Source organism: Marmota marmota, unplaced genomic scaffold, assembly GCF_001458135.2.
Source record: "Marmota marmota marmota unplaced genomic scaffold, marMar, whole genome shotgun sequence".
Taxonomy (NCBI): Eukaryota; Metazoa; Chordata; class Mammalia; order Rodentia; family Sciuridae; genus Marmota; species Marmota marmota.
This window is the reverse complement of record NW_026000052.1, coordinates 3,595,669-3,608,404: the sequence shown is the minus strand read 5'-3', so window position 1 is coordinate 3,608,404 and position 12,736 is coordinate 3,595,669. Positions and strand designations below refer to the sequence as shown.

Genomic DNA, 12,736 nt, shown 5'->3' with positions numbered 1-12,736 from the left:
CGGTAGGCTTTAAGGAGTCCTGTCGCTTTAAGTTCGAAATCCCGCGAACGCGCCGGCTATCGCGATATCCGAGGCCGCTTACTTATTACCCACAATCCCTTCTTTTTTCTCTCTCCTCCTGCCTACCAAGATGGTGAGTCGTGGTGCAACGTCTGGCCCCGGATCTGGGTCCGGGTTTCATCCGCCGTCATCCGCTTCGGGACACGGCAGCGCGGGTCCGCGGCTCCGCTCGGCGCTAGTGGATCCCTACTGGAGCCCTACTGGGCTTGGCACAGAGGAGTTGGGCCAGCGGGGAGCATAGCGCCGCAGTACGGGACTTGGGCGGGCCGAGGCTTAGGCGGCTACGGTTGCTGCCTCGGACTCCGCCTCCGAGCCACGCCGCGGAGCAGCCCGACCGTGCGGGTGCCCCGGGCCGATGCGCACGTGGGGGAACGGGGGCGCGAGCAGTGCCGTGCGGGCCTGGGGGCGCGAGAGCGGCGCCGACTAACTGGCTCTTCCCCTGCGCAGCCGAAGGGAAAGAAGGCCAAGGGCAAGAAGGTGGCCCCGGCCCCCGCCGTGGTCAAGAAGCAGGAGGCTAAGAAAGTAGTGAACCCGCTCTTCGAGAAGAGGCCGAAGAACTTCGGCATCGGTGAGCGCAGACGGCCCCGAGGGTGGGGCCCCCGCCGCTCCCAGGGAGCGGGCTGGTCCGCCGTGTGGTGCTGGGGGAGGAGCTCCCGCTGTAGAGGGAAGGGGTGCTGTCTCCGGTCCGAGGCGTGTGCGTGCAGATGATGTGAAAGAATATTTGCTATCTGAGAGATGGTGATGACATTTAGACCACCAAGATCGCTGATGCACAGCACCCAGACCCGAGGCGGAAACCTGACACCAGTCAGCCTTACTGAAAGTGTTGCCCTTTACTTCCCAGGACAGGACATCCAGCCCAAAAGGGACCTTACCCGCTTTGTAAAATGGCCCCGCTACATCCGGCTGCAGCGGCAAAGGGCTATTCTCTATAAGCGGTTGAAAGTGCCTCCGGCGATTAACCAGTTCACCCAGGCCTTGGACCGCCAAACAGGTGGGACTCTGGGATGTACCAGCGTCACTCCGAACAAGGAGCTGACCTAACTGAAAAGATATGACATGTGGCTCTAGAGTTTTTTCTACTCGGTTCTTATGTAGTACCATCATTAAGACATTTATGTTGTGTTACTGAGCCTAACTGAAGAATGCTTTCCCAGCCACCCAGCTGCTTAAGCTTGCCCACAAGTACAGACCTGAGACCAAGCAGGAAAAGAAGCAGAGGCTGTTGGCCCGGGCTGAGAAGAAGGCTGCTGGCAAAGGGGATGTTCCCACAAAGAGACCACCTGTCCTTCGAGCAGGTGAATGGGCTTTTCTGTAGAGGGGGCAAAAAGTGGGGTAGGCTGTGCTATGATGCATCAGTTTCACCCGAAATCACTGTGGGTTGAAATCCGAGCTTTTTAACACTGAGTCACAGCTCATTACAATTGTTTTCTGTCACCAGAGCCATGTCTGACTGCTCACAGAGTGTTTGCGTTTTGCAGGGGTCAATACTGTCACCACCTTGGTGGAGAACAAGAAGGCTCAGCTGGTAGTGATCGCACATGATGTGGATCCCATCGAGGTGGGTTGGGCATATTTTTAAACACTGATTACTGAAACCAGGGTGGAACAGACTTAATGATGAGTCTGGCATAATAAGACCAAAGTGGGTGACAAGGATAGTCCCCTTAATTGAGGACAGCACTGACAAGTGATCCAGATCATGTCTGGCTCTTGCAATGATGCAAGCCTTTTGCTGAATTAGACCTTGAAGTGCATATACTTGAGCAATGGCCAACCTAGATCTCTTGAGGGACTGCTTTGGTCAAAACACACTTTCCAGCCAGTGCTTTCTTCCAGCTGGTTGTCTTCCTGCCTGCCCTGTGTCGCAAGATGGGAGTCCCTTACTGCATCATCAAGGGGAAGGCTAGGCTGGGACGTCTGGTTCACAGGAAGACATGCACCACTGTTGCCTTCACACAGGTTAACTCGTAAGTGTGTAGCCCCAACCCCCAGTCCATTTGCTCCCTTAAGACATTTTAAGACCAATGTTTGCCTGGCGAGGTGGCGCACGCCTGTAATCCCAGCAGCTCGCGAGGCTGAGGCAGGAGGATCATGAATTCAAAGTCTGCCTCAGCAATGGTGAGGTGCTAAGTGACTCAAGTGAGACCCTGTCTAAATAAAATACAAAATAGGGCTTAAGGTGTGGCTCAGTGATAGTGTCCCTGAGTTCAATCCCCAGTAACCCTCTTCCATTAAAAAGACCAATGTTCTAGCTTAATGAACATACATATTTCACCTTTTGCCTATGATGGTTAAGAATTTCTTCACCTGAATGAATCGTGTGGTCATGTTATATCTGAGGCAAAAGGGCTTATTTGGAACTAAAAATGGAATTTCCTAAAAGGTAACTAAAACTGAAAGCCCACCTTTTCTCCCCCACCCAGGGAAGACAAAGGAGCTCTGGCTAAGTTGGTGGAAGCTATCAGAACCAACTACAATGACAGATATGATGAGGTAAGAAACTACCCAAGTACTCTTCTTGGGTGAATCGAGCTTTCAAGGGACTGGCTGACTCAACTCTGTGTGCTTGAAATGACCAAGGCAAACTAAAACTCCCAAGTGTTAATCCTTGGGAGATGGCAGGCCAAGCTGACTGCTTCTCTTTTCATTTCAGATCCGTCGCCACTGGGGAGGCAACGTCCTGGGTCCAAAATCTGTGGCTCGCATTGCCAAGCTGGAAAAGGCAAAGGCTAAAGAACTCGCCACTAAACTGGGATAAATGTATGCTGTTGCATTTCTGTACATAAAAATAATAAATTGTCCTTCATCCAGTGTCTTGGACTGAAGGCAATAAATGTGTTTCAGGCAGTAGCAAGCGCATGCCCCGTAACATGAGAGCTTTAGAAACTCATTGTGTAACTTGCATGAAAAGGCTGTATATAGCAGTAAAATGCTCAGAAACCAAGCCAGGGTTTTGTGATTGACCAGTCACTGTCTTATTTAAGGTAGCAATGAATGTGAGTCTATAAAGCATTTATTTATACTGATAATACATGACCCAGTAAAATCAAGTCTCTTGAAATGCCATCTATGCAGGGACCTTCTGATTATTTAGGGACCATTCTGTACTGACTTCTTCACATGCCAGGTGTCCGGCGCAGGAATTTCTTAAACCACAGGTATGATGTAGCTGCACATAGTCCATACCTTAGGTTGAAAGAAAATTAAGCTGTTAGGCTGTGAAGTGCACTAAAAAGAGGGGACCAGGGGCAGTACAACTGACCAGGTAACGATGTACTGCATGTGTTCATTCCGCAGAGTGACTCTGGTTTGCCCTCCGATGGGTCCTCCAGGGACTGTGCTCTCTGCAAAGACAGTGGGCCCCTGTCCTCACCTCTGCTGCTGCTTCCCAACAGCTAGCTGCCTTGGCACAGCCATCCTCAGGTTGTTACTTGACCCATAACCCATCGCCCTTCAAGTGTTTCTTGGTGTCTTGCCCCACCCCTTAACACATACCCTAGAATACAGCACAGCTGGGCCAAGAAAAGGCAGGGATACTTATTCTGGGGGAGGGCTGGTTTCAACATACGGAAGTCGGCATCAATAAAAATAGGGTCTGCGCCTGTGACCCTAGCCATGGCCTCCAGGTCCCGGTAATGCCAATGGTTCCTTTCTGGATTATTCTCGGGAACAAAGGGCTTCCTGGTTTCTGTAAGCCTCACCATCCCGACTAGGTCCACTTCTCCCTCAACCTAAAAAGGAAGATGAGGTTCCTCTTCACAGAGGCTTGCAACAGGGAAATGACCAAAGACCCATATCCATCCCTTACCTGGCCTTTCTGCCGAGTTTCAGGATTCACTTTCTTCCTTGGGACAAAACCTCGGTTTACCAGAATAGTGACTCTAGGGTAATAAAAAGCACTTTCAAACACAGAAAAGTTTTTGCATAGAATTGTCGCTTGGGCACCTACAGCATAGCTTTAGGACCAAGGAAGAATCCTGCATGTCTTTTGGGGGGTTTTGTAGTACTGGGGATCTGGTTGAGGACTATCCATAGAGTACACTCCAGCAACCCCTTGTGCCCCTTCCTTGTGGGGTGGGTGATAACCAGGGATTGAACTCCGGCATTTGACCACTGAGCCACATCCCCAGCCCTATTGTGTATTATACAATCCAGAGTCTCAGTGAGGTGCTTAGTGTCTCGCCTTGCTGAGACTGGCTTTGGTCCTGGGATAACAAATCTGGCCCTAGTGCCTTTCTTGATGGGAAAATCTCCCCTCCACCAACCACCACTCTCTAGCCCTGTTTGCAGTTTGTGGTGCACAGCCTGCTCTGTTGCTTTCCTTCCTTGGGCTCCACTCCAGCAGTATGCAACTGGTGACCCACATTACCATGGCCAGAGCTCAGGGACCATCTCTCCCGCTGCAGCCCCCTCCTAACCAGGGTGGCCACTGAAGCAGCCCTGGCACACAACCTGCTGGTCATGCAGCTTTTGGGCACCACCCCAGAACTGGAACATGGACTAAACAGGAGCCCCAGGTATCTTAACGTGCACTCCTCTTTTTCTGGAAGTTCGTCCCATTTACTACCTCGAGTGTTAACCTTCCCCGCCTCAGCTCCCACTAAGCATTTGGGGGATTTTAACTGCCCTTCCTGTTGTGCTGTCCTACACCACAGTGTGTTGGCTGCTGTTTGATTCTGCAGAGCTCATCTCGACGACAACCTCCCCTTCCGAGCTTAACATACAGAACCTATTCAGTAATAAAATGAATTGACTAAGGATGTTCGTATTCTGACATGGCTTATTTCACATCAGAATAAGGGATTTCAAACTTAGCAGGGCACTGACACTTTCTGAGCATCTAGGATTTCAAGGTCTTACCAAGAGTGGGGGGCTGGAAGGACATGGTGATGAAAACTGATCTGCTCTGACTGCACCCACCAGGCCAGTCAGTACCCCACATGGCCTACTCACCCCAGGTCGGTGCAGAGGAAGGGGGTGACTACATAGGCCCCACTCTCAGTTGAGGAGGAGATCCGACCAGCTTCCCGGGCCTCCCGGGCAGGATCCACCATGGTCCGGGGCATCATGTACAGCTCTTTGGAGTGATCAAAGCGCCCCCTGACCTTAACTGGTCTATACTCCAGATTTTGCAGTTCTATTGGGCTACAGAAAGAGGGGAAGAGAGCTGTAGACAAGGTTTTGCATAAAAATAAATCCTCTTAGAGTGGGTTGCAAACTACCACCCCACCAGGGCCAGACAGTGAAGACTGCCGGGTCTTGCCCTCTACAGGGCCAGGTCCTCAGTTCTAGCCCTTTGGTGCCATGTGAGAATGTGAATCTGTGCCACCAGAGTAAAAGTTTTTACGAGAAGATAAAAGTGTTAATTCCTGTGTGAATATTTTATGTAAAATTAATAAAATATGATGTGGGACCCATGTCATCTGCAAGTCAAATACAGCACACTGTATCCACTTCAAATTCAACTTTGCTGCATATATCCATCTCTCCAGGAGAGTGTTTTAAAATGATGGGGAAAGGGCAGTAGAATCCTTCAGGCACTTTTCAAAATACTATCCTCATGGTGAGGCCTACATTATTCAACTAAGAATCATTGCTAAAGGCGGCTGGCTGTCAGCACTGTGGGGAATCCCTCAAGTCCTAAAAAATAGTGAAACCCAGCATCAAAAATAAGACTTTTCTATGTCTGGTGGCCTCAGATGGCTTCACAGGGATGGTCTATTGTTAACAGCAAGCCAAGCAGGACAGCTGATTTTGAGAACTCCTGTCTTAGGTCAGGGAAGTGATTGATAGCACAGGAAGGAGAAGTCAGAGCCCCACAGCTGATCTCAGTGATCACCCCATGGGCTGTCACACTCACTCTGCTGGCAGAGGGACGGGATCAGCCATAACTCTAGACTCTAATTCTGCAATCAATTTCAGCTTCCATTTCCGACGCTGGACCTACAGAAAGAGGGCATAAGCCAAGCAGATGGCAGCACCGTCAAAGGCTCAGGGCCATTCTAACTAGATGCCAGTCTTTACCTGCCAAGTCCCCAGGCCAAAGGCAGTCACAGGGATGAGAAGCAGAAACCACTGGAGAAAGGAGTCATCTTCCGTTTTTGTGGCAGGTGCTTCTGCCATAGAACTGCCACACCTGCTCGGCCCCCAGGCCACCCCTGGAGGGAGTTTTACAACACTGGCATGGGGTCAAAGCCTTAAAACAAATAGATCTGAGGCAGCCAATTCTTCAAGACTCCCAGTACCACCAGGAGGCGTGGCACAGGAGTAAACAAACTGCTGTAAGAAGCCAACAAGCAGCACCTTGTCCAGCCCAGCTCCTAACCCACAGCACACACTTGAAATGTCTGTTGACCAAATAAACGTGGTCTAGGGATCGATACTGGTTCTGCCACCAATTGTGACCATGTAACCATCCCACGTTTTAAAGGAGGGAACCAAGGAGTGCTCTACCACTAAGCTACATCTCTTGTCCTTTTTATTCATTTATATATTTTTTAGTTAATTATTTACTGGTACTGGGGATTGAACTCAGGGGGCACTCGACCACTGAGCCACATCCCCAGCCCTATTTTGTATTTTAGAGACAGGGTCTCACTGAGTTGCTTAGTGCCTCACTTTTGCTGAGGCTGGCTTTGAACTCGCGATCCTCCTACCTCCGCCTCCGGAGCAGCTGGGATTACAGGCGTGAGCCACTGCGCCTGGCTCATTTATACTTTTATTTTGAAGCAGTTTCCTTAAATTGCTGAGGCTGGCCTCGAACTTACAATCTTCGCTGGGATCACACGTGTGCGCCGCTGCACCCAGCTTACCTAGTGCCTTTATATTCAAGCATTGTGTTAGGACATATTCTGTGGCACTAACTTGCACTAGTCACATTAGTTCAAAATGTATTTAAAAGGCAGTTAATAAGCAGCTTGGCCAGGCGCTGTTGGCTTTGTGCTACAAAGAGAAACGCGGCATAATCTTAGGACAGTTGTTCACAGTGCGTCCTAGCTGCGTTTCGCCTGCACTGCCCATCATAAATCTAAAGACGGAACTACGTGCACGGAAGGCAAGGTGCTTGAAGGTAAGCCTTCAAGCTGGGAGACCGTGGAAGCCCGAGGTGCTGTCCGCGCCGCCCGCAGCCCCGTTGCAGCCCACCGCGCCCCTGCTCACCCGCGCGCGAGGCGACTGCGACGCGCGTCCAGGCAGCGCGGGCCGGGGCCTGCGGGAACAGCACGCTCGGAACGGCGAGGCTTCGCGCCCACCCCGCGCGGCCCTCCGCGCCCGTGCGACCCGGCCCCACGCACACCGCGCGCAGCCCCAGCCACCGCGCCGCCGCCGCCGCCGCCGCCATCGCTCAAGCCGCCGCGGGCGCTTCCGGATCGGGAGCGTCTGCTTCCGGGGCGGCAGCGATCGCTTCCGGAGCGTCTCCACGTTCTCGCCCAAGTGGTGCCTGCTGCATTTCCGGCCATGGGCGAGCCGTCTGCAGATGTGCGAGCTTTCCTGCTTCAGCACCCAAGCCTACGGCTGCTGCCCGGNCCCGACGGGGCTGACCCGGCAGCCCTGCCCTTTGCGTGCGGGAAACCTAGACGCTGCTGCACTGTGTGATTGAGACAGTCGTCACGGGAGGGTCCCGCTTTCGCTTCCGCTCCGGGAGCACCTTACCAGGCAGTCTCCAGCTGCACCCCGCGCTGGAGCAGGGGTGCAGCCGGGCCTCTCTCTGCTCTGCGCTGGAGCAGGCTGCTGGGCCTCCCTCTGGTGAAAGAAGAGGTCACAGTCAGTGGGTTAGCGGCAGTTCCTGTATGTGGCCACAGTGGAGCAGCGTGGGTCTCAGTCTTTACTGTGAACTGCCCCCGCAAATTTTTCTTCTTGCCCATAGGCACCAGTTGTTCTGCAAACTCACCCTGCGCCACATCAACAAGTCCCCTGCGCACGTGCTGAGGCATACCCAAGGCCATAGGTACCAGAGAGCCCTAAGGAGATGTAAGTCACCAGGTGTTTGCAGCACAAGCTCAGTCTTTGGATGCGTACCTGCCTCCCCTGGGACAGAGTGCTCCTTCTGGGCAGAAGCAGTGCGTCAGTCACCTTTCAGTGATCCTTCGGTGAGGCTCCTGCCTGGTCCTGGCACAGTGAGGAGAGGGACAGTGGCCCCTGATCTCATGGACTCCCAGGGTAGACCTATGCAAAGCCAGGAGGAGGCTGGGGAAAAAATTCAGAGTATGTGAAGAAAAATACTGAGGCCTGACGGCCCTCTGGGTTACTTTCCCAGCTGAGGCTGGATCAGTGTTCCAGGCACAGCTCCAGAGTTGGCAGAGGCACTGGGAGGCTCTGATGGCCTCAGACCAGTGTGTGAGTAGGTTAGGCCACAGAGTCTTGGTGCCTTGGTCAGTATGGGAAGCTGGCACTAGTACCGGCAGTTGTGTGATCTGCAAAAATAGAGGGGCATGAGGTGACTGTAGCAAGCTGGTGAAGAGGATGGTGGCTTGGAGAAAGAAAAGGTATGGACCAGCCTCCTCTGTTTGGGGGACAGAGCCAGGTTAGGGAAGTGAGGGCACAGAGGAAATCACAGCATCCTTAAGGCAGGAAATGTCTAAGCACTAGGTTTCCCCAGGGGCTGGAGAGCTCCTTTGCCTGTTTTGAATTCAGGGTGGCTTAAGGAAGGAGGGTGCCAGCCCTGGAGCTGGAGGTACTCACCTGGCCAGGGATTGCTGGCTTGAGCACCAGGGAGCCCCAGAGAGAGGAGGTCAAGGTAAGGGAACAAAAGTAGCCACAGGGTTTGATAGTCTAGAGGATTCTGGCAATCTTGATTAGGGCAGCTGAGGCTTGATGGGGGTAGAGCCAGGCTGGAGTGCTGTAGGGCAGGAGACAGGTGCAGGTGGGCCTCTGAAGCATGGCTGTAGAGCAGTGAGGGGGACGAGGTTTCAGGGGACCACGCCACCTCTTTCATGCTGGGGGTGGAATGGGAAGTTGAGGAAGCAGAGCCCACAAGTTTCTTGGAGCAGGCACTTTATAGAAGCCAGGCCCAGAGAGGCCGCCAGCCAGGTCCTGGACTTTGTCTAGTCAGCTGTGCTAGCTACTGGGATGTGGGGGTTCCTGTGAGAGCAAGTGGTTGAAGGGATGGATGATGGAGCTGAGATGGGACTAGGATACAATGCAGCCACTTAAGGGCAGTCGTTTTGGAACCTAACCTGAGGGACTTGGGAGGAGATGCCACAGGCAGGTGCTCATGGTGATAAGGCCACTGTGGCCACAGGAAATGGTAGCAGAGAGGACGTAGAGAAAGAGCTCTGGAGATGGCAGAAGCAAGCAGTGACGTTGCAGGCAGGGGACAGTGGGTGCTTGGTCCTCTCCATACACAGGATCAGTTGGGGCAATCCCTGAACAGGGTTCATCCACAGGACCTCATCCTATCACCTAAGCTGGCCCAGGGCAGCAAGGGCCAGGTCCTTCCGGCCCCACCAGGGTGGGGCCCATGTGATACCAAGAGGGAGGACTTTAGTGCTGGTAATAGACTAGGTTGCTGCTGTGGCAGCCTCACTGGGGCTCACCTTGGGCCTGCAGGATAAGTGCCAAGGCCTGTTAGACCTGTACAACCTTCTAGTCTTTGGGCCACTACTCCTCCACACCTGGTCAGGCCTGAGCTGGGGTACACATGGGTTAGCCTTGTGCCCAGAGGACTGGGGCTGGGGAGGGTACCCGAGTAAGCTGGCTTGTGTCCCAGATGAGGACTGTCAGAAGCAAGGTGTGGAATATGTCCCTGCCTGCCTGCTGCACAAGAAGAGGAGGGTGGAAAGCGAGGTGGACCGGAACCAGCCACCGGGCCTGAGAGAAGCCTTCTGGGAGCCTCTTTCCAGTGATGAGAGTGGAGCCCTGAGTGATGACAGCATGACAGACCTGTATCCACGTAAGTGGCACAGCCGTCCTTCACTCTGGCCTTGCAGCTCCATGACTTCCTGGTTCATTCCCCCCGCCCCAAGTAGGCATCCTCCATGATCCTGGCCACCGCTCCCACCCTCACCCCCTAGAAGGTGGAGCTCCATTTGCAGTGGGCTCAGCCAAGTGCCTGTCCATCCCAGCGGAGCTCTTCACCAGAAAGGACCCAGGAGGACCTGAGGACCTGGATGGTGCTGATGCCTTTCTGACTGACCAAGAGAATGAGGAGCTGAAATCCCCAAGAATGAAGGGCACAGGGGACAGAAGAGAAGCTAAAGTGGACTTGAAGCGGGTCCATAAGCGCAGAAAGGTAAGCCGTTACTTCTGGCTGCACTGCCAGTTTGTGCCAGAAGCAGCTTTCTCTAGTTGTGGTTTTGGTTTGTTTGAAATCTCAAGCTAATAATGTTATAAATGGGAGCCAGAGCCACTCTGGGGGGCAGGAGGGAGGGCAGCTGGCCCTCAGCCTGAATCTCTGGAAGTTCTGCCCATGTGCTGCAGCACAGAAACCTGGGAGAAGGGGCTCAGCTTTCACGTGCCCCTTCTTCTGCTATGAGGCAAGAGCCACAAGGGTGGAACTGCATGTGCTTCCCTTTCCCTGGCTCCATGCAGTGCTGCCTGACCATCAGTATAGGGCAACCAATGCAGAAAGGCTGGCTGCTCAGGCTAGTGGGGGCCAGGGTGGTACGGAGCCTCCCTGGGGGATCAGAAGCATCCATAACCAAATGCTCTGCTGTACCACAGAAGCACCTGCACTCACTGACCAAGAAGCTCAAGAACCATCACCACAAGCGCAAGAGCTTTGGCTCCTTCAAGCAGTCGGGTTAATAAAGGTTGTGGGGACAGCTTTTGGTGTCCTTGGAACTCTAGGTCTAGTCTCCAGCATCTTCCCTCCATTCATCCTGGTCTCCTGGCTTTGCTACCCCTGAAGCAGGGCTGAGGAACCTGCTCAGCACTGGGTGGGGTCCCATAGCCAGGAGGCAGCAGGGACTCTGAGGGCAACTGCTCCCTGAGTGTGGTCTGCCAGTATCCTTGGCAAAGCCTGGGGTTCCCAGCTCACTGCAGCATCCTGAGGGCCCTGGCCAGCCTGCAGACACCGCCACGGGATCACAGTGCATACCACAAATGCCATTGTTTATTTGATGTGTTTCCAAAATCAAAACGTTTTCAAACACAACTAAGATATAAAATACAGCATAAAAATGAGATTTATACCTATTCCCATATAAAGCAGAAGCATTTTCAGAGACTGTCTTGCTGAAATCCATGGGTAAGCCGTGTTTCCTCTCCTCCCCCATCCTGGCCCAGCTCACTCAGGCAGCAGGGTGGAGGCTGGAGGCCACCCCTGCTGACCATGCACTTGGCTTCCTAGGTCTGCCCTATTCCACAAACCAGTGGCACCACAGGAACTGGTGTGGCCAAGTGTCACCTAATGGGGCTATTACGCTGTATTAATCAGGAGGGATGCATGCTGAGGTAGCCCTGCAGCTGAAGCCATCACTGGATCTTCAACACACCGGGGAGCAGGCCCCAGGCAGAGCCTCAGTGGCAGGTGGCACACAGGCCAGGGTGTAGGGAAGGTGTGCCAGGATGCCCTTGTAGTAGGTAGGGGCAGGAGGCTCAGCTGGCCTGCAGCAGCCCCAGGACACTTCAGTCCTGCACACCCAAGATGGGCTCCAGGAGCTACACCCAGCAGAGTGAGTGGCCATCTTCCCTCCTAATCAGGCACCTTGGTACCTGGGATCTGGCAGGAGTAGGTGTTTTTCTGACTACCCTTCTGGCACTCACTGTCACAGTGTCAGAACCCCACCTCACCAAAAAGAGGAACACGGTATAAGGCAATGTTAGAAAACTTTAAATACAGGATCAAGATCAAATTGGTAAGGCATCACAAATTGTAGAAAGTAATCTTGGCTGCATTGGCATAGCAAATGGACAAAATCTGAGCAAGCGATAACCTTGGGGCCACCCACAGGGCAGGTGCAGTCTGGAACGGGTGCTGCCACGCTGGGATGGAGCACAGCCTAGGGTATCCAGGCCTTGCTCTGTGAAGGTCGAGTTGAGGTAACTGGGTTGAGCCTGTGGGTCTCTGATAATGGGAGCTCCTGACATTGCTGGGCCCCTTGCTGCTGCTCCTCCCCAAGCCATTCAAGGAGGAGGGGGTGGCCATCCTGTGTGCAGCTTCCCCTGGGTCCCTGCCTTGAGCCACTAAAGCTCTGAGACAGTCTCTATCTCCCAGTGACTGATCCGAGCTGGTGGTGTTGGTGAATTCTCCCTCCAGCCGCAGCCCTGGTCACCCTCCAGGACTGCAGCACTGTGGGGCTGGGGCTCTTCTGAATAGCCTCACTGATTATAAGGTATTACAATGCAGGGGCAGAAACAATGTTGAAGCCACTGATTCGCGTTTCAACCAGGGAGCTTCGGGGTGTGAAGTCTGGCTGCAGCATCCAAAACCATTTAGTAGTTTGAGCTAAGAATGTAAACTTAAAAAACAAGAGGGAGGCTGCTCTGAATGATACAGATGTCTGCTCACAGTACAGCTTGAAGTCCCTCACCCCAAAAAAGACTCGAAAACAGGACTGAGGCCACAACCCACTGAGCTGCTCATGTCAGGGGCTGGCCAGGTGACTGGCCATGCAGCTGGGCAGCACTCAGCGGTCAGATACCAGCCTGTGGTTCCAGAGCAGATTTTGCCCCCAATTTTCAGGTGTCTGCAAGTAAAGTTCTCAAACATCGGTGCCTTTACCAAGGGGGGGGG

At 53.3% G+C, this 12,736-nt stretch overlaps 4 protein-coding genes and 3 non-coding genes across 17 annotated transcripts in view; 5 read left to right on the top strand and 2 right to left on the bottom strand.

Annotated features, from left to right (window-relative positions):
• Positions 1–2,876, top strand: Rpl7a (ribosomal protein L7a). Its single transcript, XM_015505730.2, has 8 exons — positions 1–133; positions 508–628; positions 905–1,054; positions 1,218–1,358; positions 1,542–1,621; positions 1,900–2,030; positions 2,487–2,556; positions 2,717–2,876. The coding sequence occupies exons 1-8, from the start codon at positions 131–133 to the stop codon at positions 2,819–2,821; spliced, it is 801 nt and encodes a 266-aa protein (XP_015361216.1). The 5' UTR covers positions 1–130; the 3' UTR covers positions 2,822–2,876.
• Positions 1–7,436, bottom strand: part of LOC107159173 (mediator of RNA polymerase II transcription subunit 22) — a 14,681-nt gene extending 7,245 nt beyond the window's left edge. Inside the window, exons 1-8 of one of the 9 annotated variants that reach the window (XM_048813404.1) lie at positions 7,222–7,429; positions 6,088–6,221; positions 5,924–6,006; positions 5,017–5,208; positions 3,872–3,944; positions 3,632–3,794; positions 3,322–3,407; positions 3,059–3,249 (exon numbers count right to left, since the gene is read on the bottom strand). In XM_048813404.1, the coding sequence (XP_048669361.1) occupies positions 3,211–3,249; positions 3,322–3,407; positions 3,632–3,794; positions 3,872–3,944; positions 5,017–5,208; positions 5,924–6,006; positions 6,088–6,221; positions 7,222–7,402 (951 nt within the window). In that variant the 5' untranslated portion in view covers positions 7,403–7,429 and the 3' untranslated portion in view covers positions 3,059–3,210. Of the gene's footprint in view, positions 1–3,058; positions 3,250–3,321; positions 3,408–3,631; positions 3,795–3,871; positions 3,945–5,016; positions 5,209–5,923; positions 6,007–6,087; positions 6,222–7,221 lie in introns of those variants that run through there. The other 8 variants (XM_015505728.2, XM_048813406.1, XM_015505729.2 and 5 more) reach the window with 8 other exon arrangements.
• LOC125619744 lies at positions 760–833 on the top strand. Its single transcript, XR_007351319.1, has one exon. It is a non-coding gene; the product is annotated as a small nucleolar RNA SNORD24 (small nucleolar RNA).
• Positions 1,403–1,473, top strand: LOC125619742. The gene has a single exon (XR_007351317.1). It is a non-coding gene; the product is annotated as a small nucleolar RNA SNORD36 (small nucleolar RNA).
• LOC125619743 lies at positions 2,342–2,408 on the top strand. Its single transcript, XR_007351318.1, has one exon. It is a non-coding gene; the product is annotated as a small nucleolar RNA SNORD36 (small nucleolar RNA).
• Positions 7,437–7,484: 48 nt separating the features above from the next.
• Surf2 (surfeit 2) lies at positions 7,485–10,847 on the top strand. The gene is made up of 6 exons (XM_048813428.1): positions 7,485–7,620; positions 7,666–7,832; positions 7,928–8,031; positions 9,770–9,952; positions 10,125–10,291; positions 10,723–10,847. The coding sequence occupies exons 1-6, from the start codon at positions 7,519–7,521 to the stop codon at positions 10,804–10,806; spliced, it is 807 nt and encodes a 268-aa protein (XP_048669385.1). The 5' UTR covers positions 7,485–7,518; the 3' UTR covers positions 10,807–10,847.
• Positions 10,848–11,095: 248 nt separating this feature from the next.
• The window catches only part of Surf4 (surfeit 4), a 12,763-nt gene continuing 11,122 nt past the window's right edge, over positions 11,096–12,736 (bottom strand). For all 3 annotated transcript variants that reach the window (XM_048813412.1, XM_048813411.1, XM_015505731.2), the window contains one exon: positions 11,096–12,736. The gene's annotated coding sequence lies outside the window, so the exon portion shown is untranslated.

Coding starts and splice junctions, on each gene's coding strand:
- Rpl7a (XM_015505730.2), top strand. Junction 1,055..1,217: donor GGCCTTGGACCGCCAAACAG/GTGGGACTCTGG, acceptor ATGCTTTCCCAG/CCACCCAGCTGCTTAAGCTT. Junction 1,622..1,899: donor ATGATGTGGATCCCATCGAG/GTGGGTTGGGCA, acceptor GCTTTCTTCCAG/CTGGTTGTCTTCCTGCCTGC.